The sequence below is a fragment of the Impatiens glandulifera genome, chromosome 3 (genome assembly GCF_907164915.1).
Source record: "Impatiens glandulifera chromosome 3, dImpGla2.1, whole genome shotgun sequence".
NCBI lineage: Eukaryota > Viridiplantae > Streptophyta > Magnoliopsida > Ericales > Balsaminaceae > Impatiens > Impatiens glandulifera.
This window is the reverse complement of record NC_061864.1, coordinates 344,977-370,933: the sequence shown is the minus strand read 5'-3', so window position 1 is coordinate 370,933 and position 25,957 is coordinate 344,977. Positions and strand designations below refer to the sequence as shown.

At 27.0% G+C, this 25,957-nt stretch overlaps 3 protein-coding genes across 3 annotated transcripts; 2 read left to right on the top strand and 1 right to left on the bottom strand.

Moving 5' to 3' along the window:
• Nucleotides 1-2,563: 2,563 nt before the first annotated feature.
• LOC124932243 (NAC domain-containing protein 35-like) lies at nt 2,564-4,416 on the bottom strand. Its single transcript, XM_047472861.1, has 3 exons — nt 4,096-4,416; nt 3,721-3,989; nt 2,564-3,583 (listed from the first exon to the last, which is right to left on the bottom strand). The coding sequence occupies exons 1-3, from the start codon at nt 4,361-4,363 to the stop codon at nt 2,924-2,926; spliced, it is 1,197 nt and encodes a 398-aa protein (XP_047328817.1). The 5' UTR covers nt 4,364-4,416; the 3' UTR covers nt 2,564-2,923.
• A 12,578-nt stretch (nt 4,417-16,994) lies between these two features.
• Nucleotides 16,995-19,983, top strand: LOC124932058 (pentatricopeptide repeat-containing protein At2g30780-like). Its single transcript, XM_047472661.1, has 3 exons — nt 16,995-17,764; nt 17,835-19,078; nt 19,558-19,983. Exons 1-2 carry the CDS (start codon nt 17,348-17,350, stop codon nt 18,957-18,959), a joined length of 1,542 nt encoding a protein of 513 aa, XP_047328617.1. The 5' UTR covers nt 16,995-17,347; the 3' UTR covers nt 18,960-19,078; nt 19,558-19,983.
• A 2,916-nt stretch (nt 19,984-22,899) lies between these two features.
• On the top strand, nt 22,900-25,839 carry LOC124928926 (endoglucanase 25-like). Its single transcript, XM_047469180.1, has 6 exons — nt 22,900-23,526; nt 23,631-23,935; nt 24,056-24,517; nt 24,595-24,730; nt 24,837-25,009; nt 25,109-25,839. The coding sequence occupies exons 1-6, from the start codon at nt 23,151-23,153 to the stop codon at nt 25,508-25,510; spliced, it is 1,854 nt and encodes a 617-aa protein (XP_047325136.1). The 5' UTR covers nt 22,900-23,150; the 3' UTR covers nt 25,511-25,839.
• The last annotated feature ends 118 nt before the right edge of the window (nt 25,840-25,957 follow it).

Genomic DNA, 25,957 nt, shown 5'->3' with positions numbered 1-25,957 from the left:
TTTTTATTATTATTCCATTCTTAATTTTTAATTAATTTATTTTTGTGTTAAAGGATTTTTATTGTTGAAAGAATTTTTATTGTTATATTCAATTATTGGAATCAAACAATTTTAAAATAATTAATAATTAATGTGAATATAAAAAAAAATATATAAAAAATAAGAAGAAATATAGAGTTAAAATAATTAATGATGAATCCCCATATATATATATATATATATAATATTAAAATTATTAATCAAAATACTCATATAAAAATTATAAAAAGATAAAAATAGAGGGTTCATTTATTAGTAATAAATGAAATAATAAATGAAAAGGAAAGAGAGAGAAAATATATTAATATTTAATTAATAAATATATAAATTTAAAAATAAAAGTTAACCCTAGTTATTAAAAGAGGTTAAATGAGTCAATTTTTGATAGTACGTACGTTTAAATGACATTTTATTAGTACATACGTTTAAGTGAGCTAGTTGAGCTAGTTGTACAAGTACATACGTCTAAGTGAACTTTTTTTCCTAAACTATTTGTTAATAGTATTAATTTTTTTTACTAGCTAGGATCCGATTCAGAGAGAATACAGAAACTGTAAATAAATTATGGAATTTCATATGACATGATTTAATTTGTTTCCTCTATTTACATGCCCACAATTTAATATAAAAAACACTTCTTTTTAAATAAAAAATGATTTGACACATTTATGTACATTAAAAAAAAGTATTAGAAAAAATATTCACGTCTTAATAAAAGTTAATATTTTTTAAAAGAATATATATATATATATATATATATTATTTTTCTTTATAATAAGTAATAACTGTCATTAGCTAAGCTTAATTAATTTTTATGGCCTCAAACTTAAAAGTAGTTGACAAAAGAGACCTAGGTTTTGATTATTTAGGTAACTAGCATTACAACTATAATTCAACATTTCAATATAGCATAGAACGAACATATATAGACTTTATATATATATATATATATAATTAATTAGATATGAACAATGGTGGAATATAATTTTTTGATTTTATTGACATTTAAATTTTTATGTTGTTTTATTTATTTATTTATTTATTTATTTTTTTATTTTTTTATTTTTTTATTTTTTTTTTAATGTTTGAACTCATCTTACTCTTTCTAATAAGAGTTCATTTTTTTTTTTAAAAATATTTAAAAATAAAATAAGTTTTACTAATTAGGAACCTACAAGATATTTATCATCAACATATATAATAGACCCGTAACCCGTTTAGCCTCCCTAGCAGTAGCCAACAAACTTGTTTGGGATTGGAAAAGAGTGGTTTTTTCTTTTATAAAAAGATATAAATTAATAATATTAATATATAATAATGATCCTAAACCCCTATAAAGATAAGGATTTATGTGCCCAATATTGTCTTTTTAAGTAGAAAGTGATAGTCCTAATTTCAGATGTAATCGAATTCGCGGTCACTTGGTCTCTTAAGTTGACTCTTACCACTGACTACAAATTTTCAAGTTATTAATTGACTATCCATCAAATTTCTAAATTATCTCCAACGATATCCTATTAGTTCGATTTCATGTTATTGAGGTCAGTTAGTTTTCTACATTCTACCAGCTCTATAATAATAGTACTACGTTGTTTGGCATGTATATTTATATTATGCTTGTTCATTACATGCAAAAAAGGCATTTACAATACTCTATTAGTAGAATATAGTTTCACATAAATTAGGATTAATAATTAATTGATAATAAAAAAGATAATATAGGAATAATTATCAGTTGCTAATTAATGAATAGAGGTAGGTTTGGGGTTAGTTTACAGCTATCAGCTTAGATGTGGTTTGGTTATAAAATAAGCTTACTTCCATATATATGTCCCTGAAAGAATTAAATTCTTATATAATTTTTAATTTGTTAACAAAATACAACTGTTAAAAGTCTTGAGATCAATTTAATTTGTTATAACAATATAATAATTAATTCAGATGATGTTAATTATAAATAATTCCAAATTAATGGATATTTGGGAATTCGGATGAATTAATAGATCGTGATATCATATGATCAACAAATTGTTCAGTTCTTTTATTTTATATTTATTATGCTCTCGTTTAATTCATATATAATATATAATAAGTCGATGTTTTTATATGTCTCTTATAAATTGGTCGTCTTCCCCCTGTGGGCGTCAATCATGGATTGACTTCTGCATGCTCATGACTAACAGTGTAGTGCCCATCTTTCTTTAGGCCCCATATATATAAATATATATATATATATATATATATATATATGCTCCAAATTTGTTTTTTTTTTATAAACTTTCCAGTTGTAACATTTTTTTATTTATTTCCAGTCTCAGTCTCGTGAAGATCATAAGAAATATCAGAAATAATGATTCACAAAACAAACCAATTAGTCAAGACACGATTTGTCACAAACTAGGTTAAAAAAAAAAAACATCAAATTCGTGTTCTTAATTGTACTCTCTTTTCATGTCACAGGAATAAACCTTGTAATTTTAAAATTATAAAATATATACATTAGCATAATTTAGGGAGATAGAAAAAGATACGTCTATATATATATTCTTATAATTTTTGTTCTTTTACAAACAATCCTTGGAAGTTGGAACACGACTCCATTAATGGATTAAGAAGAAATTAAAACCATTGTGAGCAAGTGTCACCAACAACTTATAATTAATATCCCACCTTTAACCTACACAATGAAGCTCGTCTAGTTTCTTACTTAACAATACATATCCTATATATTTCAACAATATAATTTAGAACGTACGTACCTCAATTATAATATATTTGAGTATATCATGACTATATATATATATATAGATGATTACAACATCTTAAATGGTAAGATATATAATTCTTTTGTATATCTTGATCGAATTCATAATAATCCATACATTTACTTGAAAGGGTATGCGTTGTAAACTTTGCTTTCATCGCCCCCCGCGACTGAATTCCATTCCCAAGTTTGCCTCTCGTGTGGCTTTAACAACATGTTTTGCTCCATTAATGATTGTGAATGAAGCTGCAACTCGTTGAATTGATGAGGAACCAAAGAGCTATAATCACGGTTTTGATTATTATATTGAAGTAGTACTGGATTAATGGAAGTTTGTTGTTGATTGGTAACAAGCCCTTGAAGATCGTCAAATGAATTGGATTGATGATGAGAGGATGACGTCATTGGAAAGTTATCGTTAGGCCTTGAGAAGATAGAAGGGGGGCAATATTGTTTTTTGAATGAATCGGTGGTTATCGGTGATGGCGCCCCGGTTGGGAGAGTTTGTTGCGGGACAATGATATTGAATAATTCGATGTTGTTCGTCTTTGTTGTCTTTTCATGTTGGGAACATGGCGATCTTTCAAAATCATGATCATAATTAGGTCTTGATGTCGACAATATTGTTGAGAGTTGGGTAGTAAGATTGTGTGGCATTAGTTTCTTCTCCAAATGAGTGGTTTTTGAAGAGGATGCCCTAGTAGGGAATGAGCGCGGAAGAGACGGGTGGTGGTCTTCTACTCCGGCTCTTTTATACACACGACAAAGTGAAATCTCAGTCTGCAAATTAATATGATAATTTTTTTATTTTTTTTCTTAATCAAGTCAAGTCAAGTGATCATATATATAGGCTTTAATGAATGAATGAATGAATGAAGATAAAAAGAAAGAAAAGGTAGGTAGGTAGGTAGGGGTACCTTTTGTAACTTTAGAGTCTCGTGGTGAGGTAAGCGGTATTCATTCATGATCCAACTTGATCGGATCCCTTTAGGAGCTTTGCCGGAGTAGAAAACTAGGGTTTTCTTCAAACCAATGGACCTAAAATTGTCAGTCTTGATAATTCTATCAGCTCCGGTTGCCTTCCAATAGCCAGATGTTGTGACTCGATTAGGCCTGTCCCCGTTTCTGTATTTTTTATCCCTTGGCACGTAAAAGTACCATTCTTTCTCCCCAATTGCGGCCAATCCTATTTATTATATATATATATATATATATAGAGGAAGATATATAGGTTCATTTTTTATGAATAAAATTAGAAAAAGAGAAGAAATTATAATTAGGTACGTACATACCAGGAAGCTCCCAAGGGTCATAGCGATAGAGATCGATGAAAGTGATAAGATCGAGATTGAAACGTTTGCCCTCCACCTTACGGCGAAGGTAAAACTCCACCAGTTCTTCCTCTGTCGGATGGAATCTGAATCCCGGCATCACTACCGACGACGACGACGTCGTTTCGACGTCCTCAATAATCCCACTCTCTATCTGCTGCCGCTTCGTCTCTTCATCTTCTTCTAATTCTCTACTCATCGGACGTACGTACCTAGCATCAACTGCCATGAATTCAAACTCGTCTTCTTCTCTCTCTAGAACTTAATTAATTTGAAGATTAAGAAGAAGCAAAGCCTTCCGTTCTTTATATATATGAGACTTCATGTGATGAAACAAATTAAGAAAATTTAACCGTGTTGTTGTAGCTACTGCAAGTGGTTAACAGTAAATTAAACAGACCGTACTACTACTAGTCTACTATTCCTACAGTTTTGTCTCTACTAGATGCTTGGGCCCTTTTTCTAACCCTAGTTTCTTTGTCCTTTCAATTCTCTTCTCAAAGCCTTGTTTGGTTCTATTATCTGAAAACTGAAAACGCATTCTTTCAACTGTATACATATATAACACCGTCCACAAATTTAGAGAGCTTCTTCCGTGAGAGTTAAAAAAAATGTTAGATTGATGGGTGATGAGCTGATTATTTTTTTATAGAAAATTTTTAATAAAATGTATTAATATATAATAATAAAATTAATAAAATGATAATTGAATTTAAAATATATAAAAAAAAAAAAACTCAACCAAACAAGACTATTGGTTAGTATCTAACCAAACAAAGTGTTCAGATAAATTTTTATTAGTGTATTTACAACTTATGAACGTTAGAAAATAAGTAATAAAGGGTATGTTTTCTAATTAAAATGTAATTCCAAGTATTTTAGGGTTTAGGGATCTACTGTACATTACATTAGGGTTAGAGGAGACAGAGAAGGGGAGATATTTATGCGCATGAGGTGAGAAAAGGACAGCTCTAAACTAGAGAGAGAGAGAGAGAACGGGGACAGGCCAAACGGCCCACACACCCTTGGCCCATTATTAAGTCTTAATGGTGGATTTGGAGCTTTCCTTATTTATTTTTTTCATTTATTTTACTAAAAATTGATCATTTTATTTTAATTTTAAATACTATTGCAATTATACGGGACTTACAACCTTTTTGTTAGACCTGTTAACGGAAGAGTGATAGAGAAAGGAAATTTGGTGAGGGAATGACTTGACATCACCTTCATTGGTTGGAAAATGTAAAAGTGGGAGGAAAGAGAGAAAATAGAGAATTCTCTCAACAAATTCCCTCACCAAATTCTCTCATCTAATCATTTCTCCCTGATAACGTCCCTATTTACAATAATATATTTCTCTTTAATTCAAGTTATTAATTATATAGGTCCTTATTTGTATGGGCCTTAAATTTCCCAAAAATTAGTTAATTATTAAATAAATAAATATTATGAATCAGTTAATATTTTTTTCTTTTAATTATATTATATTTATATATTATAATTTTATTAAAAATAAAAAAAGATAACATGGCCACAATTTTTTTAATTGTGCAACTAATTTAATAAAAAATTGAAATTAAATCTTTGGTCTTTAAAGTAATATTAATTTTATTGAGATGTTTGTAGCCATTCCATCTCAATATTGAGTTTGTTTGGTTTTGGTATATATATATATTTTAATATAAAAAAATAAGGTAAGTTATTTTGATTTCAATTATTAAAAAAATATATTTAAATTTAATAAAAATAAAATAATACTATTTTAGTTAATGAAATCAAGTTAGAATTATAATAATGTGATAGAATTTTTTTTTTAAAGAATTAGATAAAATTTTAAATAATTCCTAAAAACTAATATCAAACAAGCTCTAAAAAAATAATTGTCTTATAATTTAAAATAAAAATACATAATAAAAAACTAAGTAATATAATTATAATAGAACTAAACCCAATAATATTAAAATAATATCAAACAACTTTTTTATTAAAAAATATATAACTAAAATATTAAAGTACTTTATATTTTTAAAATTTTATTATTTTATATTAAAAAAATATTAATTAATTTTATTTTTATTTTATTATGAAAAAAAATTAATAAAAAAGAATTACAAAAATTAATATGATTGACTAAAAAAATCTATTTATTATTTTTCTTCCTCATAATTTTGTATTTTTAGACCATTAGTTCATGGCATGTTATTCTCTCCTCTTTTTGTTATTATTTATATTTGTAATGACATCTTGAGTCATGAAACCAAACAAGCCTTCCACACTTGAGTCATGAAATGGAGACACTTATGTGGTTAGAATCTGTTTAGCGGTCGTCAACTCTTTCCCTCTCTCGCATCTTCTGAAAGGTTTTTTTGACGTCATTAGCTCGGAGACCGTCAGTAACCGTATTTTACTATTGTCTGAAATTCATTACCATTTTAGTTGTAGTCGTTTGATTAGGTTATTTTGGATTTTTATTATTTTTCATAAAAGCATTTATTTGTTTGATAAAAAATATTGAATTTTTAATTAATTAAATTATTATAACCTTTTTATTTAAATGTTACAAAAAAAATTAAGAAATTTCAGTATTTTAATAAATAAACTTTTTATGATTTAATTAAAAATATAATAGGTAGGTTTTAACTTTAAATCTGGTTTAATTCATATTATATAAATAACTCTAAACAAATCAAACATTATTATATTTTATTTTATTTATATATTAATATCTTTTAAGTATTTTTATTAAAAAAATAAAAAATTATTACCTATTCAAAATCTCACCCATCATTAAATTTTTTTTTTTTTAATAATTCAATAACGTAATTAAAAAAGTAAGAATATAATAGGTGATTTGATAAAAAAAAAAAATCAACTTAAACCTTCTTTAATTTTAAGTTTATTAAGGGTTTTTAAAATTTTTAATAAAATAAATAAATTATTTAGAATTTATTGGAATAAATTATTTACATATTTTTTTATTATACTTATAATTTAAATTTAATAATAATAAAAAGCATTCTAATTAATAAATTAAATAATTTAATAGTTAAAATAATTATTACATAAAATCTACTTATTTCTTGATTTTTTTTCTATAATGAAATATCAACCTATCATTCCTATTATATTTAAATCACTTAATTAATTGATTAAAATGTTTTTATTTTTATAAAACTAAATTTAAAATTACAAAAATAATATTATTATAAATAAATTTAATAACTTACTTCTTATTGAACAAATTAAAATAATAATAATAATAATAATAATAAACCCTCATCATTAAACAAGCTCAAGGAATGTTTTATTTTTAACATAAAAAATATTAAAAAAAAAATCAAATGAATCGAACTCAAAATATTAGGACTTGTTTGGAATTAGTTATTATAAATGTTTTTAATTAGTTAAATTATTATAATTTTAAAAATTAAAATAATATAAATTACTTTAAAGGATTTGAATTAATAAATTAAAATAATATAGTAAATATATAAGTTGTGAAATGACCAAATAACTTATAAATAGTTAGGTATTATAATATTTTTGGAAAGAAAAAGGACAAGAAGGTCAGGGAGAGAGGACTATCAACGGCCCCTTAATAGACGTTACTGGGAGTGGGTCCCACTTTCTCACCGCCGATCATTAATTTGCATGTCAACTGTTGTTTTGACCTCTCTGACCACTTGACTGTCAGATTAATTTCTCTCCTCACATCATAATTACAAATTTTGTTTCACTAAAAAATACTTTTTTTTTTTTTTTTCGTTTAACTGTTAAATGACTATTTTAATATATATATATATATTTTTTATTGTGTCAAGCCTATACATATAAGATCTTTGATTTTTTTGAATTTTTTTTTTTGTATAAAAACTTTGTTTAATAAAAAAAAATATTATTTGAGTTTTTAATTAGTTTATTTATAAAATATTATATTTTATTTGAAATTTAAATTTAAATTTAATGAAACTAAAATAAAAATATTTGAGTATTTATGAGAAATTTGATAGTTAAATTGAAAGTGAGATGATATAAAATAATTATTCAAAATCCAAAAGAAAAAAAAACCTCAAATCAACATGAGGCTTAAGAGATGTCTAACAAGTTTATTTATTTTTTTTGAAATTTACTGATCACATGTATCTAATTAGTTAATTAATTTAAACCCTAAAATACTTATATTTTATTTTTTATAAAATTTAAAATATATAATAATTTAATTTATTAAACTTTCAAATTATAATTTTTATTTTATTTTATTAAAATTATCTAACAAAAAGTTCCAAAAATAACCAGCATCAAATAAGCTCGTACATATTTATGATTTTAATTAGTGAACATAATTAATTAGTGAACATAATTAAATTCGCCTAGGAACATTGAAGTAGTGAATTCAATGTAAAAATAATGTGTCAAAATTGTATTTATTTATTTTGGGTTTGGGCTAGTTTGATTTAGCTTATTCTCATCATATTGACGCCAACTTATTTTTAGGTATGTTTGATATGATCTCATTTTATTTAATCGTTAAGCTTGGGTATGTTTGATACAGCTTATACGCTCAATTTATTTATTTTTAATATTTATAATATATTATTTAATAATTAATATTATATATAGATATAATGTTATATATATTTATTAATTTAATTTTAAATATTAATAAATGATTTAAATTAAAAAATAATATATATTTGAAAATAAATTATATTAATATATTATTTTTTATAAATTTTTGTTAATATATAATTTAATTATTAATAAATGACTTAAATTAAAAAATAATCTATTTTAAAATAAATGATATGAATATATTGATTTTTATAAATATATAATTTTAAATATATTTAATATAAATATGATATAAAAAATATATAGATAGATATATATAAAAGTATTTAATAATATATTTTTTTATATTTTCACACTCCCCTCCTGCGTAATCTTTCAATTGTCAATTTTTTTCGTGCACTCTCACACTCTTAATATTATCATTCATTTTGGGATTTATCTCAACTGTAATCAGTATTTTAGATAATTAATTAAGGCTAGTTTGATTTCTAAAATTATAATTATAAATAAAAAATATTAAAGTGTATTTATATTTTATATTTTATTTCATTATTTTATATATCTTAAGAGAAAAAAAATAAAATGATTAGAAATAGATTAAATAAATGAGAGATAATGAATAAAATGATTAGAAATAAATGAAATAGATGAAAAATAATGAATAAAAAAATATTTAAAAATGTTGAGAGGGAGAAACGCTGAGATTATAATTTTAAACGCTGAAGAAGGAGGTAAAAAGAAAATTAAGTTTAAACGTAAAAATGTGTTTGATTGTAATTTTTTGCGTGAGTTTATTACGCAAAGTTACTGTAGCAGCTTATTACGCATACCTCTTACGCGGCTTATAAACGAGCCCTTTATTCTCAATGTAATATAACTTATGGTAGACTAAAGTTTATTTTACATTCTTCCATCACCAATTCACCGTGAGCTTATTAATGTTAATTAGTTTATTTTGGAGGTTTTACTTAATTTTAAAAATAAATATATATTTGATAAAAAAAATAAGTTAATTGAATTTTAATTGAATGAATTATTTTAATATTATTTTTGTATTTAAATTAAGTGAATAAAAAATAAGAATTAAATAACTAATAAATTAAAACATTAACGCAGTTATAAAATCCAAATAAAAAATGTTGAAATATATTATTATAATTTTTTAGTAGAGACAACATATAAATAGTAATGTATTTGTATTTTATATATATATATATAATAAGGAGAAATTTTATACGAAAGAAATATATTTTTTAATAAAAACATGTCATTTTAAGAGATATTGACATTGGAGTACAAAAATTGGCAGAGATAATGAAGAGTCAATAACATAAAATGATAGACTCTTCAAAACAAATTTATGGTTTGAGAGTGGGTTTAAAATAAAATTAATTAATTTAAAAAATAATCAGAAAATTTTGGAAAAAAAATAGACAAAGGTAAATTTTACTATTTTTTAATAATTAAATTAAAAACAATGAATTATAATAATTTCTTTAAAAAAAAATAATAATAAGTATTGTCAAATTTGAATATTAAAATAAAATAAAAAAAATCCGGATAGGCTTAGTCCACCCAACCCTACATAAATCAATATGGATGACATGAGCTGAAAAAAAATGTAAGGAGAGAACAATTTTTTTTAGAACAATTTTTTTTTTTTTAACAAATTAAATTTAACAAGTAATTCTCTTTTCCCAGTTATTCTTTCAAATTTCTATTCTAATTATTTTTTATTTTAAAATTATATATATTGGGTTGGACATAGGCCCATAAGCCTTGATTTGATTTAGATTATTTAAATAATCAATTGATATATTTAAATAATCTTGTTAAATTAAAATAGTTAATTAATTGATGAAAATTATTAAAAAAATATTAACATATAATAATAATTTTTTTTATTTAAGATGTTTTAGTATTTTTAACAATACAATAAGAAAACATGAGAAAGATGTGAGTTATTTATATAACTAAAATTCAATTGGGCCTAATCCAATTATTATTTTTGAATTGTGAACCTGAGACTATAATTTGAAGGTATACAATAATTGAATAAATAAAAAAAATGTTAATAAAAATAAATTTATTATTGTAGATTAATGAATTATATATCATTTATCACGATAAAAAGTACACAGCAATGCTGCTATTTATTTAATTATCAATTTTTTGCTTAAACATTTAAACATTTATTTTATTTTTTTAAAATCTATAACTAGTAAAAAAAAATTATATTTAAAATGTACAATTGTTTAAAACAAAATATAAAATAAAATTGCTAGCTATAATAAAAAAATTTATATGTAAGTAGTATATATTACATATTTGATGTTTTAAAAATTAGTTTTGAACTTTTTATATCAGAATTTTTTTTGTTTGAACAACTCTCTTAATTTTTGGTGTATTATTTACTGTTTGTATGGTTTGTATTCTTGTTTGTGTTAATTTCTCAAGTTAATATTCATCACTTTTTTAGTAACAAAGAAAATGAAGTTATCAGATTTTTTCATTTTTCTAATAAAGAGTCACTACATAAGATTTTTTTAGGCATAGGCCCTATACAAGTATTCTCTTATTATTTATACGAGTTACTCACTTTTTGACATAATATGTAGATAATAATTTATCACTTGACCTCCAACAACTTACCAACCCCTTGGTCAACGATAAAGTTAAATCAACTTATAATATTTGAACACCGTTTGATTGGCTTATTCGCTTTGCTCTACCATCACTCATCGTTACAAATCATTGAAGTCACCTTAAAAAAATTACAAGGTTGTTCGATCTTCCTAATTAGAATCTAATTATTGCAAATATGTCATATTATTCGGTATTATATCGTTCATAACGAAATAATATTATATTTTGATTTGATTTTGAAAAATGAAATTTATATAATTGAATTAACATTAAATTTGTTTGAAGATGCAAATAAACATATTTAAGTTAAAAAGATAAAATATATACTTTAAGAGTCGAAAGAAAATGAAAATGAAATAAATTTACTAACATTATTTGATTCAATATTAACTGTTTGATATTGTTCAAATTTTGTAATGACGGAATTAATTTAATTCTTAAAATAAAAATTAAAACTTAATTATTTATAATTTTATTAGTAATTATTTATTTAGTTATAAGTATTATATTTATATATATATATATATATATATATATATATTAATTTATAAATATTATTTCAGTATTTTAATATATACTAAAATACCGAAATTTTGAAAATCTTATCCCGCATAAAAAAAATATATATATATACATTGTAGTACAGTCCACATTACAAATATTGTTTGACTTAGATTTAATACATCAATTATATTTATTTTTGTTATATTTAAAAAATATAGCTAGTTAATAATAATTTATTAATAACATATTTTTTCTATATATTACTTAAAAAAAAAAAAACTTAGAGTCATAAGTAAGCCTTCTTAACTTTCTAAAGAAAATAAAAATAAAAATTATCATATATCAATATATATAATTAATAATAATTAAAATTTTAGATGAAAGTAATACTTTATACACATAGCAATTGACATTTTGTTTAAACGATCAATTTAATGAAAAATTGTTTGAGCACAACGATAAAAACATAATATAATAAAAATTAAGTATAAATTGAATAAAATATTAGAATAATTAATTGACTCAAATATTTTAATAAAGAACCATAAGAATTTTACACGAATTCATAAAATTTTCGAATCTAATATTCAATAAAATATTCACTTATTTTTATCTCTAATATGGTTGGTTCACGACCCATTTGAAAACATTTTTAAAATTAGTTTTTATATATGATTTCACATAAATACAAATACTAGATTAACAAAGACAATCATAATCATTTAATATATATATATTTAAACATAATCATGTATGTATATGTTAATAAATTGTTCATATTATTGCTAATTGATGGGAAATGAAATATTTAGACATTTCTTAATGTAATCTTAATTATTTGCATAATTCAACTTTATTTAAATTATTTAGAAAGACAATATTTAATAGGATAAGTGAGCTATTTTAGGAAATTGGTCATAATGATATTATTTATTATTTTAAAGTATTACAAATAATAAAGTAAATGTAATATAATATTTTATTTGAGTATTTGAATGAAATTATGATATATAATAATCGTCTCAAATAATATTTAAAATTGATTCTCAGAATCTATTTGATGAAGGTAATATTTAAAATTGATCATGGTATGTAATATACAGATAAATACTAATTTTTCATTTCACCACTATAATAAATAATACCTACCACTAAAAATTAAAAATCTACCTGGATTAAAATAATTTCTTTTAAAAACTCCCAACTCGAATTAAGTTTTTTTTTTCAATTTACTTATTTATTATTTAAAATATCTTATTAAACTATTAATTTAGATAAAATAATGTTTTAGAATATATTTTAATTATGAGTATATTAAAATTTTAATAATATTTGTTAATTCAAATTCAACTCCACGTCAACTTGTTTCTAAACAAATTAATATATTTTAATTTAGATATATGGATATTTAGAGAATTAATTTTATTTTCTAAAATGAAAATACCCTGTTAGTGTTAGAGTTCATGTATAAATTTAATCATTTTATTAGCTTAGTCGTAATAAGAGGTGAATACTCACTTTAAGGTCCTAAGTTTGGATTAGAGTCCTTCGGAGTTCGGACGATAAGTTCTGCGTCTGGTTAAATGGTTAAGTGTGTTTGCGGGTTGCATACTTAATTCGTTGTTTCATTTTTTTCCCCAAAAAAATATATAAATTTAAATTTTTATAATTACGTTTCTATTTAAATTAGAGTACTATAAATAATTTATATACTTTTGAATGGTGGGGATATAAGAAATTTTTATTATTATATAATAGTATATATCTTGTAGTGGTTATAATAAATTATATAACTGATTCCTTTCCTTATTCTCCCCTTTGCTCTCTCCCTAAAAAAATAATTATGTATGACTGCATTCGGGTTGAACTCTTTAATTTTAACCCAAAAAAATCTTTCAACATTGTCAATATTTTATTAATATATAATAAATTATATAAAAGCCCCCGGGCAGGTGGAGTTATACATGGCTCCGCCCCTGCACACAACAATCAAATAATAATAATACAATACAATGACTTCTTACCTCAAATTTCTCTATGCCCTTCCTCTTTTATTTGTATGCTCTCTGTTTATTCTTAACATTGTCTCCGGTGGAGGTGAAGATCTATTTGTTTTTCATCTTTACATTTGACTATATAAATATGATTAAACTTTGTATAACATAAATATAATCATTTTAACCCTGTTATTATGGAATTTTGATGGGAATTTTTAATTTAACTTGTATTTTCTACTTTTTTGTGATAAACACTTTCTTTTTCAAAATTCTTACAAATTGCTTTGTCAGGCTTCAACTTCCTTCTTTTAAGAACCTAACCGTCTACTATATATACTATTATAGTAAGTGGAAAATTTAGTTAAGATACCAATGTTTATTAAATTGTTATTCATCTCATAAAAGTTGCATGACAAGTATTTTCAATTCAATACACATCTAAATGTATTACATTGTGTATATACCAAGCAGGGGCGGACATAGCAAGGGGCTGAGGTGAGGTGGGCTTAAGCCCACCCTAACTCATTCATAATTTATATATATATATATATATATATATATATATATATATATATATATATATATATATATATATATATATATATATATATATATATATATATAGATAGATAGATAGATAGATAAGAGGAATGTGTATAAGAATGTAATTTGAAGTTCTTTTAAGCCTTGTTTGAGATAGAGAAAAAGAAAAGTTTAGATATATTTATTTTATTTTTGTTTGATTTGAATCATTATTTGAATTTTAATTATATTTTAGAAAAAAAGAGGTTAGATATATTAATTTTATTTTTGTTTGATTTGAATAATTATTTTGATTTTAATTATATTTTAGTATTTGTCAGATATATTTTTAATATTTTTATAATTTATGGTTACATTTTATCTTTCAATTTTTTTTTATTCAAATCATATTATATAATAAATAATTATTTTATTTAAATAATTAATATTAAAGTAGTATATTTCACTCTTTCAAAAATAATAATAATAATATTATTTATATAATACCTACTTTGATCTTTTTCTAAATTATATCTTATGAATTTTGTCAGTTATATATTATTTATTTATTAACTTATTTTTGTTCAATTATTTTATATTTTTTTATAAATTCGCCTTAATATTGACATTAATGAATTCGAGTTTCAATAAAAACATATATAATATATAATATATAAGAGAGTCTCTTAATAGAAATTAATTATTGTTGAAAATTTTATTATTATTATTTCCATGTTACAAATTGAATTTGAAATATTATATTATATTTAATTATATATAAATTTAATTAAAATTTTGTTTTATTAAATTTTTTTCAATATCATAATATATAATTTTTAATATTCTCTTATATATAAGAATTTTTCTCTTGGAGTGATCTATGCTATAATAAAAAGTAATATTTTGTTATAGTAGAAAATGGATATAGCTCATTCATCTTTTTTAATTTTTATTCATTATTTTCTTTTATAAATCTAATAAAAAGACTAAACTCATGTTTATTAAATCTGTAATTTTCTCATTATATTATTCAATCCCATTTTAAAAAAATTTTAACCCATTTTAATTTTTCTTCAAGCCCACCCTAACGATAATTCCTGGTCCATCTCTGGGACCAAGAAACATAACACTTTAAAAAAAATAAAATTAAAAAGGTAAACTTCAATATGTAAGATAATATTTTTTATGTTTGGGAGTTTAAATATATTTGATGCATATATTTAATGAAGCAATATTAAACATGAATTGATTTTATTTACTTGTATACATTATATATATACTCACTTTTTATTTATTTGATTTTATCACAAAAATGAACCAGCAAGTACAATGAATGGAGAAAATAAATCTACATTTATGCCAACCAGATTATACTAGTAAGTTCACCGTGTTACATGACAGAAGCAAATTGTTTATCATCATGCCCAAAAACATAATCCATCCATAACCATGTGCTACACTATATTAAGTACTATATTAAACAAAATAAGTATGTTTATTGTCAAACCATGATATAAAATGACAAACTTCACTTAATCCTGTTTTTTTTGACAAAATATTATATTGGTTAATTATATTATTTTTTCTAATTTCAGTGTCAAATGGTAATTTTAATTAACAAGACAAATTAATTTAAAATTAAATATATATGTTTGGATAGAATCTTGATAGAGTTATAATTTAATTCAGTATAAAAGAGAGAATAATTTAATTTGTAGATGTATGTATTTTATCATCCATCTACATTTACATATATTCTGTTAATAGGCTAAACATTAGGTATAGACAATCTCGACTTTTTATAGATGATAGTGGGAGATACTCTATTACAATACAAACAAATAATAAATACCACACTATTATCAAGGTTGTCAAGATAGATAAATTTTAAGTTTTCACATCCAATTTTAAACACCTCATCTAACCCATCAACACTTTAAAAGAAACGTTGAGCATACAATATTCAAAATTCATTTGTCAATAATGTAAGAATCCATTTGTGAATAATGCAAGAATCTATTATCCATCCAAACCAAATATTATCTCTAAACATAATGAGAGGATTGTTGCATTCACTTACCACATTATTTCTAAGATAATATATATATATATATATATATATAATTTTTTTTATCACTAATATTTTTTAATTTTCTCTCTTTATATTTATATATATATATATATAATATTATATTTTATCATTCATATATATTACACTTCATCATTATTTTTATATAAATTGTCTTATAAAAAATTGTTATATTTTTTTGATAAAATAAAAAGTTATATATAATTTATTTTAAAAATAAATATTTTAAAAACCGTTTATATCTGGTGCCACATTTTGGAAACTATATTATATAATATAATATAATATAATATAATATATTATTAAAATAAATTAAAAACATCTATAAAATGAAAAATCATCATATCAAAGAATGAAAATAAAACTTAGTTTTATTTTGTCTTTGGGTCAAACTGAGCATTATTATAAGTTGGGCTTCTTCTTGTCAGTAGTCGTGTTTAGGTCTCGGTGGCCCAGCTAGATAAATCAGAAAAGAAGCCCAAATACACTTACTTGTTCAATCAAACCCTTCATTTTGCTTCACGTCTCTCTGTCTGTCTGTTTAGACCAATGTTAGCCAGTAAAATCATCCGATCGCGTGGCGTCTATCGCTCAACGCATCTCTAACTCCTCCAAGCGGCGGCGGCGGCGGCGGATGATATGACTAATACCACCGTCTTCTTCTTCTTCTTCTTCTTCACACAGATTTAGCAGTCTAGTCGTGGATCGCGTCCTTCTCTGTATCATCAGAATATCTATCTCCGGAAATATGACACATCATCTTCAAATGCATATTCTTTTCCATTTATGATTTCTAGTTGCGATAACCTCGATTCATACAACCTGGTGGATAAAACCTGGAACCAACTCTCACCAGTATGAACAGAACCCACATCGCCGAACAATGATGAAGCGGGTGTGGTCTATATCAGAACTTGCACGACCAAAGCTCCTCCTCCGCCCTCAATGGTGGTGGAGGAGAAACCCCGAAACCCTAGACGACCCATTCTCCAAACTCCCAACTACAATCAATAATAAGACATCGACACGAGACCTCACAACTCCATCCATTTCGTGCTGGGATCAGTTTCCCGACATAATTCGCTTATTCTCTAACTCCAACAACACCGTTAGTGATGATCTCAACAACTCTATTACAGGATTAAGCCAGGATTTGATTGCCAAACACCTCCTTGAGGAAGAAGGCATTGAGAGGATACTGGAAGCACAAGGCCTCCCCTTGTTCAGTAAATACTCTCATCTATCTGCTTTCCTTGAACTACTAAAAAAGTTGAGTCCTCGTCCTCAAGTAGCCGTACAGGTATCATCCTCATCTCATATTGTCTCAATATTTATTCATAATTTTGATACTAAATAAACCTTTTTGTCAGGTTTTCAACTGGAGAAGAAAACAGGTAGACTGTAGCTTCCCAATGCTGGCAGAGGAGTATGCAAAAGCTATTGCATTCGCCGGTAAACTTAAAAACATTGATCTGGCACTTGAACTGTTCAATGAGGCTGGTAACAAGAACCTGAAGAGAATATCTACCTATAACGCTCTTATGGGTGTTTATATGCTAAACGGCTGTGCTGATAAATGTCACCAGGTTTTCCAAGATATAAAGAGAGACATTAATTGTTGCCCTTCAGTAGTCACATATAATATACTAATATCTGTATTTGGTCGTTCGTTGCTGGTAGATCACATGGAGGCAACTTTCGCTGAAATGCAGAGATTAAACATCTCTCCTACCTCGGTTACATACAATAATTTGATTGCCGGGTATCTTACTGCCTGGTTATGGGAAGACATGGAGAAAACCTACGAGTCTATGAAGGAAAGCTCAGTCAATCCAGATGACAACACATATTTGTTGCTTCTCCGGGGATATGCTCATTCGGGTAATTTGGAGAAGATGGAGAATATGTACGAGCTTGTAAGCAATGATGTCAACAAGCATTATCCTCAGTTAATAAGAGCTATGGTTTGTGCATACTGTAAGAGTTGTGATAAAAACAGAGTTCAAAAAGTTGAGGTCCTTTTGAGGTTCATTCCAGAAGGGGATTATAGACCTTGGTTGAATGTCTTATTGATTAGACTTTATGCACAAGAAGATATGTTTGAGGAAATGGAGAAGTCAATCAATGAGGCGTTTGATAATAACATTTCGGTTGGAACAGTTGATGTCATGCGATGTATAATCTCGAGTTATTTCAGAAGAGACAAGGTTGATAACCTTTCTTGTTTTGTAAAGCGAGCAGAGCGAGCCGGTTGGAGAATCTGCAGATCGCTTTATCATTGTAAGATGGTTATGTATGGCTCACAGAAGCGTCTAAAGGAGATGGAGAGAGTGTTGGATGAGTTAGAGGATTCTAATATTCATCTAACGAAAAAGACATTCTGGATATTGTATAATGCTTACAATTTCTCTGGTAAAACGCATAAACTTAAACAGGTTTTAGGATTGATGTGCAAGAATGGATATGATGTTCCTTTGGATGCATTTCCTTCTTAGACCATATTTGATTACTAAAAAATTTCTCTTGTATAGCCGCCATTCAGAAAACTGTTGACTGGTTTCGTTCATTCATTCACAGTAGGCTGAGAGAGCTCATCGACACTCTCGCTTATTTGGTAAGCTCTCCTCTCCTCTCCTCTCCTCTCCTCTTTCCTCGTATTCTAGGTTTTTGATTCTTTAATGTGTGAAACTACTTGCTGTTTTCCTATGAAAGTTGAAGATGGCTTAGAAGATTATGCACAATGATGTTGAATTAATTAAACACTGGATTGACCTATAAGAGCTTGTTTGATCTTAAATGTTATAAAAAATTAAGTAAGAGTATTTTAGTTAATGATATGATAAGGGGTTATTTAGATTAAATCCAAATAACTTTTCAACTCAAATAACATAATGTTTTGTCCTATAAGAGCTTATGATGTGTTTGTTGCTTGTGGATTTGTTTATGATTTGTCATTTGGTTTGTGTTTCCACTTCTGTTGTTGGGTGTTCCTTTTTCCTGTTGCTTCATTGTTACTTGCATTCATTTTCATGTATTGTAATTCACATGTCTTGAATATTTTAGTTTTTGATATGAATGTTTATGTTGTTGCAGAGAAATCGTGTTCCATTTTTCTAGTGAACCAAAGTAATAATGGTTAAGCTGTAAAATGGTATGATTTCTTAACTCTGAACAAGGAGGAGATTGAACAAGATAGGTCGTAAATACTTGGTTCAGCTCAAGAGATGTGGGTAGTTTATGTTATATATTGAGAAGTTCAAATGGTTCATCATCTTAAATTGTGAAGGAAGCCTGCTATTGATCGACAAAACCATAGTTCTCCATTGAAAATACTTTGTTGTACCATCATCATCATGCATGATCAAGACTTAACTACACAGTCGAAGCAGGCCCATTTGTGTTACATTTTGTAGAGTAACTACTTCATGCTTTAAATTGTTTCTTATTTGAATCCATCCCATTTTGTTGGATTCCTCCTTACCATCATCCAATAAAGGGGCAACCTGAGAAATTTTGCTACTTGTTTATCATTCCTTTCAATATTCGTTTTGGGAATTCTGATAAATTTTAGTTAATGGTTTGAATGAATGACTTTATAGAATCCACATAACACTTCATCTAGCAATTCCCCAATTCAAGATGTAGTTTTATTTGTGTTCGTCAAATATGCTAGTCTTCATTTTGTATTGCATGTATACTGAACATGTGCTCACTAACCCTAATCAAATCTAAGGGGTAAGAAAATCGACTAAACTGGACTGACTGTTTAAACCGAGTATCTCCCCAAACTGGTAAAATCAATCTGGTTTGCTGAACTGAGCTCTGTACTATTCGGTTAGTCTGTTTGGGCTATTTGGAACCATTGATTTACAATACCAAACACAATCTATCCATTTTATTACAAAACTTTCTAAACCCTAAAAAATCTTGGGTTTTGTTCTCGGAATTCATCTCAAGTTCACTGCTTTATTCTATTAGATTTTGGTTTGTGTCTGCTTCCCTACTACGGAGCTTTATTTTATGGTAGTGTGTGATTTCAGTATTTGTTTATGTTTGTTAGTTAGTAATGTAATAATTTGTTTGTTTGTTTATTTATTTATTTATTTATATACTGTGGCTATGGTTCAAAGAATTTGTACAAAAATTAGGTCTATGTTAATTAAAATTATATATTTTTAAAGTTAAATATAGAAAGAAAATAATAATAATAATAATAATAATTATATATATATATATATAAGAATAGTAAACCCATGAGCTCTCAAAGCAGGACCAGCAACAGCAGAGGTAGTGGATTCCTAGTTTTTGTCGTTATTTATGAAATGAGCATCATATAAGTATTATTAATTGAAGAATATTATAGAGGAATGCTGCCACTGTTCTTGACAGACATTTGACAGCTCTTAATACATACATTGCAATAATAAAGTTAATTTTAAATGCATTGCAATAATAATTAAGTGGAACCCTGAAATGGGTTTTATCCTTAAAAAAATAAACAATTAAGTGGCCCTCAAACTTTTGTTTGGATTAATCATTAATGCTAAGGTTATCAGTGGGGTTCAATGAAAGCATCTACTTTACATATAGTTTTAGTTATTTATATCAAAATTAATTATACAACATTAAAAGAGAATTGAGGACTCAAAATAAGATGTTAAAATAGATAAATTAACTATAAAATAAATAAATAAATCTATCCAAAAGATGAAAAAGAGATTATGGTCCACAAAATAGATGTTAGAAAGTACACATTTTATTTTCTTTATTCATTAGAAAACATTTAAGTACAATAATATTTTTATGAGGGGTATATGAATATGTTTGTATTCAATTTAGGGTCTCCCCGAAATTTAGGTGTCCTATGCGAAAAAAAATATATATATTTTTTATTATTTAACTTTTATGTTATATTGAACATATGATAATTTTATATTTAAATTAACAAAGATCATATAATTTAATTAGAATAAGTTTTTTATAAGGATAGTATTAAAATTATTATTATTATTATTTTTATGAAAAATAAGAGTTAAGAAAACGTTGAAAAAATAAATGAAAAGCAATAGTTGAGAACAAGGAACAAAATCCAAGAAAATACAAAAGAGTAAAATATTATTATTTAAACATTTATCAATAAATTGAAAATAAGTTAGAGATCTTAATTGAACAATGAAATAAATAGAAATGTAAAATTAACAAGAATAAGCAAGTATAGGGATTTGTTTATAAATAAATATATAACTTTTAGCAAATATAAAATATAAGATCTGAACATTGAATATTGCGAGTTGATTGCTGTCGAGGAGAAATAAGTCAAAAAAGCGGGCCCCACTCACTCACTCACTGCCGACACTCTCACTCTAGAAATTAATTTTGGTTTAAAAAACATTCTATTTGGTTGCATGTAAGAAGTTTTGAGCATTATTTGATCACATTAATAGTTCAGAAGCCAATTTGAAAAATTCCTACAAATTATTTAAGCCTTACAATTTTCCACTGTCGGTGGCTATCTTATCTAGCTACTAATTTTTCTTTCTCGAAACACGTGGAACAAATTATTAATAATTTTTGGGTGGAGTAAATAGTGGGCTTTCGAATCGAATATATATAGATAGCGGTTTTCTACTTTTTCTTAAATGACAGTAAATTAAATAAAAATGACTACTGTAAACCACCGACAAAACCAACCGTTACGTTAGGTGAGTGATGAGCTAGCTGGTTAGGTTATGAGCCGTTTTCAGTCTTGCTTAAATATTGAAGCAACACTAATTATTCATACAATTTCATCTTCTTTTTTTTTTAATTAAAATTTAAAACATTAAAAAAAAAAAATAGAGCATTAAGATTTTTTTTAATAATTAAATTACGCGGTGAATTGAATTTACAACTGTATATTTTATTAAAAGGAAATTTGAGAAATAATTTAGGATATATTTAATTAATTTAGTTAAGCTGTCAAAAGTAAATGATATATGATATTACTATATGTGGTTACAAAAAAATGGAAATTAATCCATCCATGAATAAGTCATAAAAGTTAAGTATTCTTCTATTCTTTTCATTTTATAGTTATTTACTATAAATTTTAACATTTTTTTTTTAAAAATAAACAAATAAATTAGTCTAATAAATCTATAAAAAGTAATAATAGAATTAAAAGTTGATTTTTGAAATTATAACAAATAAAATTAAGACCGAAACAAATCAGCAGTAAATTTAGGTAATTATTTATGAATATTGTAAGAACGATTCTCTCTCTCTCTATCCCTTTCTTTATTGGAATGAAATCCAGACCATACCAAACCAAACAATGCCGAAACAGATGAGTAATCAGCGTCGGCCACCAAATTGAATAAAAATAAAATATTGAGAAACAATAATAAACATATAAATAAAAGAAATAAATATAAAACTACCTATGCTGGGTGTTTTTGTTTGGAGCAATTGATCGATCAGTTGTTGCTTGACACAGTGTGCTCTCTCTCTCTCTCTCTCTCTCTCTCTCTTTCCAAGCAAAGCAAATTGAATTGAGAGAGAAAACAGGGCTCAATCCAATTCCAAGCAGCAGGAAGACGACTGAATCTCTTTCATCTTCAATTTCATTATTATTCGATCAAATCAAATCAAATCTATAACAGTGTCGGTGCTGCTTCTAGCTGTTGATTCCGATAAGATAAAAAAACATGTATGCCAGAGATCCATGGGGAGGATCGATGGAAATAAACACCGCCGATTCGGCCACGGACGATGATCGGAGCAGAAATCTGCAGGACTTCGATAGGGCGGCGTTATCGCGGCCTTTGGACGAGACGCAGCAGAGCTGGCTATTGGGTCCCGGTGAACAAAAGAAGAAGAAGAAGTACGTCGATCTTGGTTGCGTTATTGTCAGCCGTAAGATCTTCATCTGGACTCTCGGTTCCATCCTCGCCGCTGGCTTACTCGCCGGATTAATTATTCTCATTGTCAAGACTGTCCCTCGACATCACCCTGCCGCACCGCCTGAGGATAATTACACCATTGCTTTGCACAGGGCTCTTATGTTCTTCAACGCACAGAGATGTAAGGAATCTCAAATCTCTCTATCTCTTTATCTACTAATGCATATTCATTCGTTGATTCATTCATTCAGTTTTAATTTAATGTTTGTTGTTGTTTGTTGTTAGCTGGAAAATTGCCTAAACATAACAATGTCTCGTGGAGAGGAAACTCTTGCACCGATGATGGAGAGCCTGGATCCATGTTTAAAGATCTGGTTGGTGGCTACTACGATGCTGGAGATGCAATCAAGTTCAATTTCCCACAATCTTTTGCCATGACCATGTTGAGTTGGAGTGTAATCGAATACCGTTCTAAATATGAATCTGTCGGAGAAATCAACCACGTTAAGGACGTAATTAAATGGGGAACTGATTACCTTCTCAAGACATTTAATTCCTCAGCAGATACCATTACTCGTTTAGTTGCACAGGTAATAATTAAACTACTATCTTAACTTGTCCTTTTACTTTTAGAACTACTATCTTAACTTGTCCTTTTACAACCAAGCAAGCATTACTAAATTTGATTTGATCTGTGTGTTACGAGACAGGTTGGAGTTGGAGACACTTCAGAAGGTGCATCAAACCCTAACGATCACTATTGCTGGATGCGTCCAGAAGACATTGACTACGATCGACCTGTAACAGAATGCAGCACTTGCTCGGATCTAGCTGCAGAGATGGCGGCTGCTCTGGCCTCTGCTTCTATTGTATTCAAAGATAACAAGGCTTACTCTCAGAAACTGGTTCACGGTGCTAGGACCCTGTTCAAGTTTGCGAGGGATCAACGCGGTCGGTATAGTGCTGGCAGTGCCGAAGCTGCAGTCTTTTATAACTCTTCCAGCTATTGGGATGAGTATGTTTGGGGTGCCACATGGCTCTATTATGCAACTGGCAACACTACCTATCTTCAGCTTGCAACCGCTCCTGGTTTGGCTAAACATGCTGGTGCCTTCTGGGGTGGTCCATTTTATGGTGTTTTTAGCTGGGATAATAAGCTTGCCGGTTCTCAAGTAAAATACATTTCTTTTTTACTCGCAATTCATGTTATTGGTTCAAATTAATATTCATTTCTGAATTATTTGGTTAGGTGCTTTTGAGTCGATTGAGGCTGTTCCTGAGCCCGGGGTATCCATACGAAGAAATATTGAGCACGTTCCACAATCAAACGAGTATCGTCATGTGCTCTTATCTTCCATACTTCACAAGTTTTAATAGAACAAAAGGTTTGTCATCTTCTTCTTCTTCTTTTCATTGATTAGTTTATTATGTGTGGAGTATTGATTGATTGATTATAAAATTATTTGTGTGTGTGGAAATAATCATGTGCAGGTGGTTTGATACAATTAAACCATGGAGCACCTCAACCTCTTCAGTATGTGGTTAATGCAGCATTCTTGGCTACACTTTTCAGCGATTATCTGGATGCTGCCGATACCCCTGGATGGTACTGCGGTCCCAATTTCTATTCGACAGACGTCCTCCGTCAATTTGCTAAGACTCAGGTAAATTCGGTTATATTTGGTTTTACAATTACCACCGACGAAATCATGCATCTTGCTGTGTTAGATTTTATACCTACCCATATGATTGTTTTTTGGCAGATTGACTACATCCTAGGGAAGAATCCGAAAGGAATGAGTTATTTGGTCGGTTTTGGAAATCATTACCCTAGACATGTACACCACAGAGGGGCATCAATCCCTAAGAACAAGGTAAAGTACAACTGTAAAGGAGGATGGAAATGGAGGGACTCGTCCAAACCGAATCCAAACACGATCATTGGAGCCATGGTTGCAGGACCCGACAAACACGACGGTTTCCATGATGTCAGGACTAACTACAACTACACCGAGCCAACCCTGGCCGGAAATGCTGGTTTGGTTGCTTCTTTAGTGGCTCTTTCCGGTGAAAAAAGCGGCGGCATTGATAAGAACACAATATTCTCGGCTATACCACCCATGTTCCCCACTCCGCCTCCTCCTCCTGCTCCATGGAAACCATAGTTGTTGATTTTTTCATGGATTTTGATTTTTCTTATTGGTGGTGGCTTGATCATTTTGAGCAGGGAGGAGGAGAAGAAGAAGAAGAAGAAAAGAAAGAAGGGATGGCTAATGATCATTTCAATCAGTCTTTTGTCAAAGTGATCAAAATTTGATTTGGGGATTTGAATTCATCCTATATATTTTTTTTATAACCCCCCACCGAATCTGAATTGTAACAGAATGTGATATATATATATATAATAATAGTGTGTGAAAAACATGAAATGTGCTACTTAATTACTGTTTCATTTCTTCTTTAGGAGGTGTATAATGTCATTATTTGAAAACAACTTATTTTTGTTATTTAATCTGAGTTTATATGAGAAAATTATCATTTTCAAATAAAACCCATCATCATCTGACTTTGTGACTTGTAAATTTGAAGGTAAAACCAAGCTGAAGGTATCA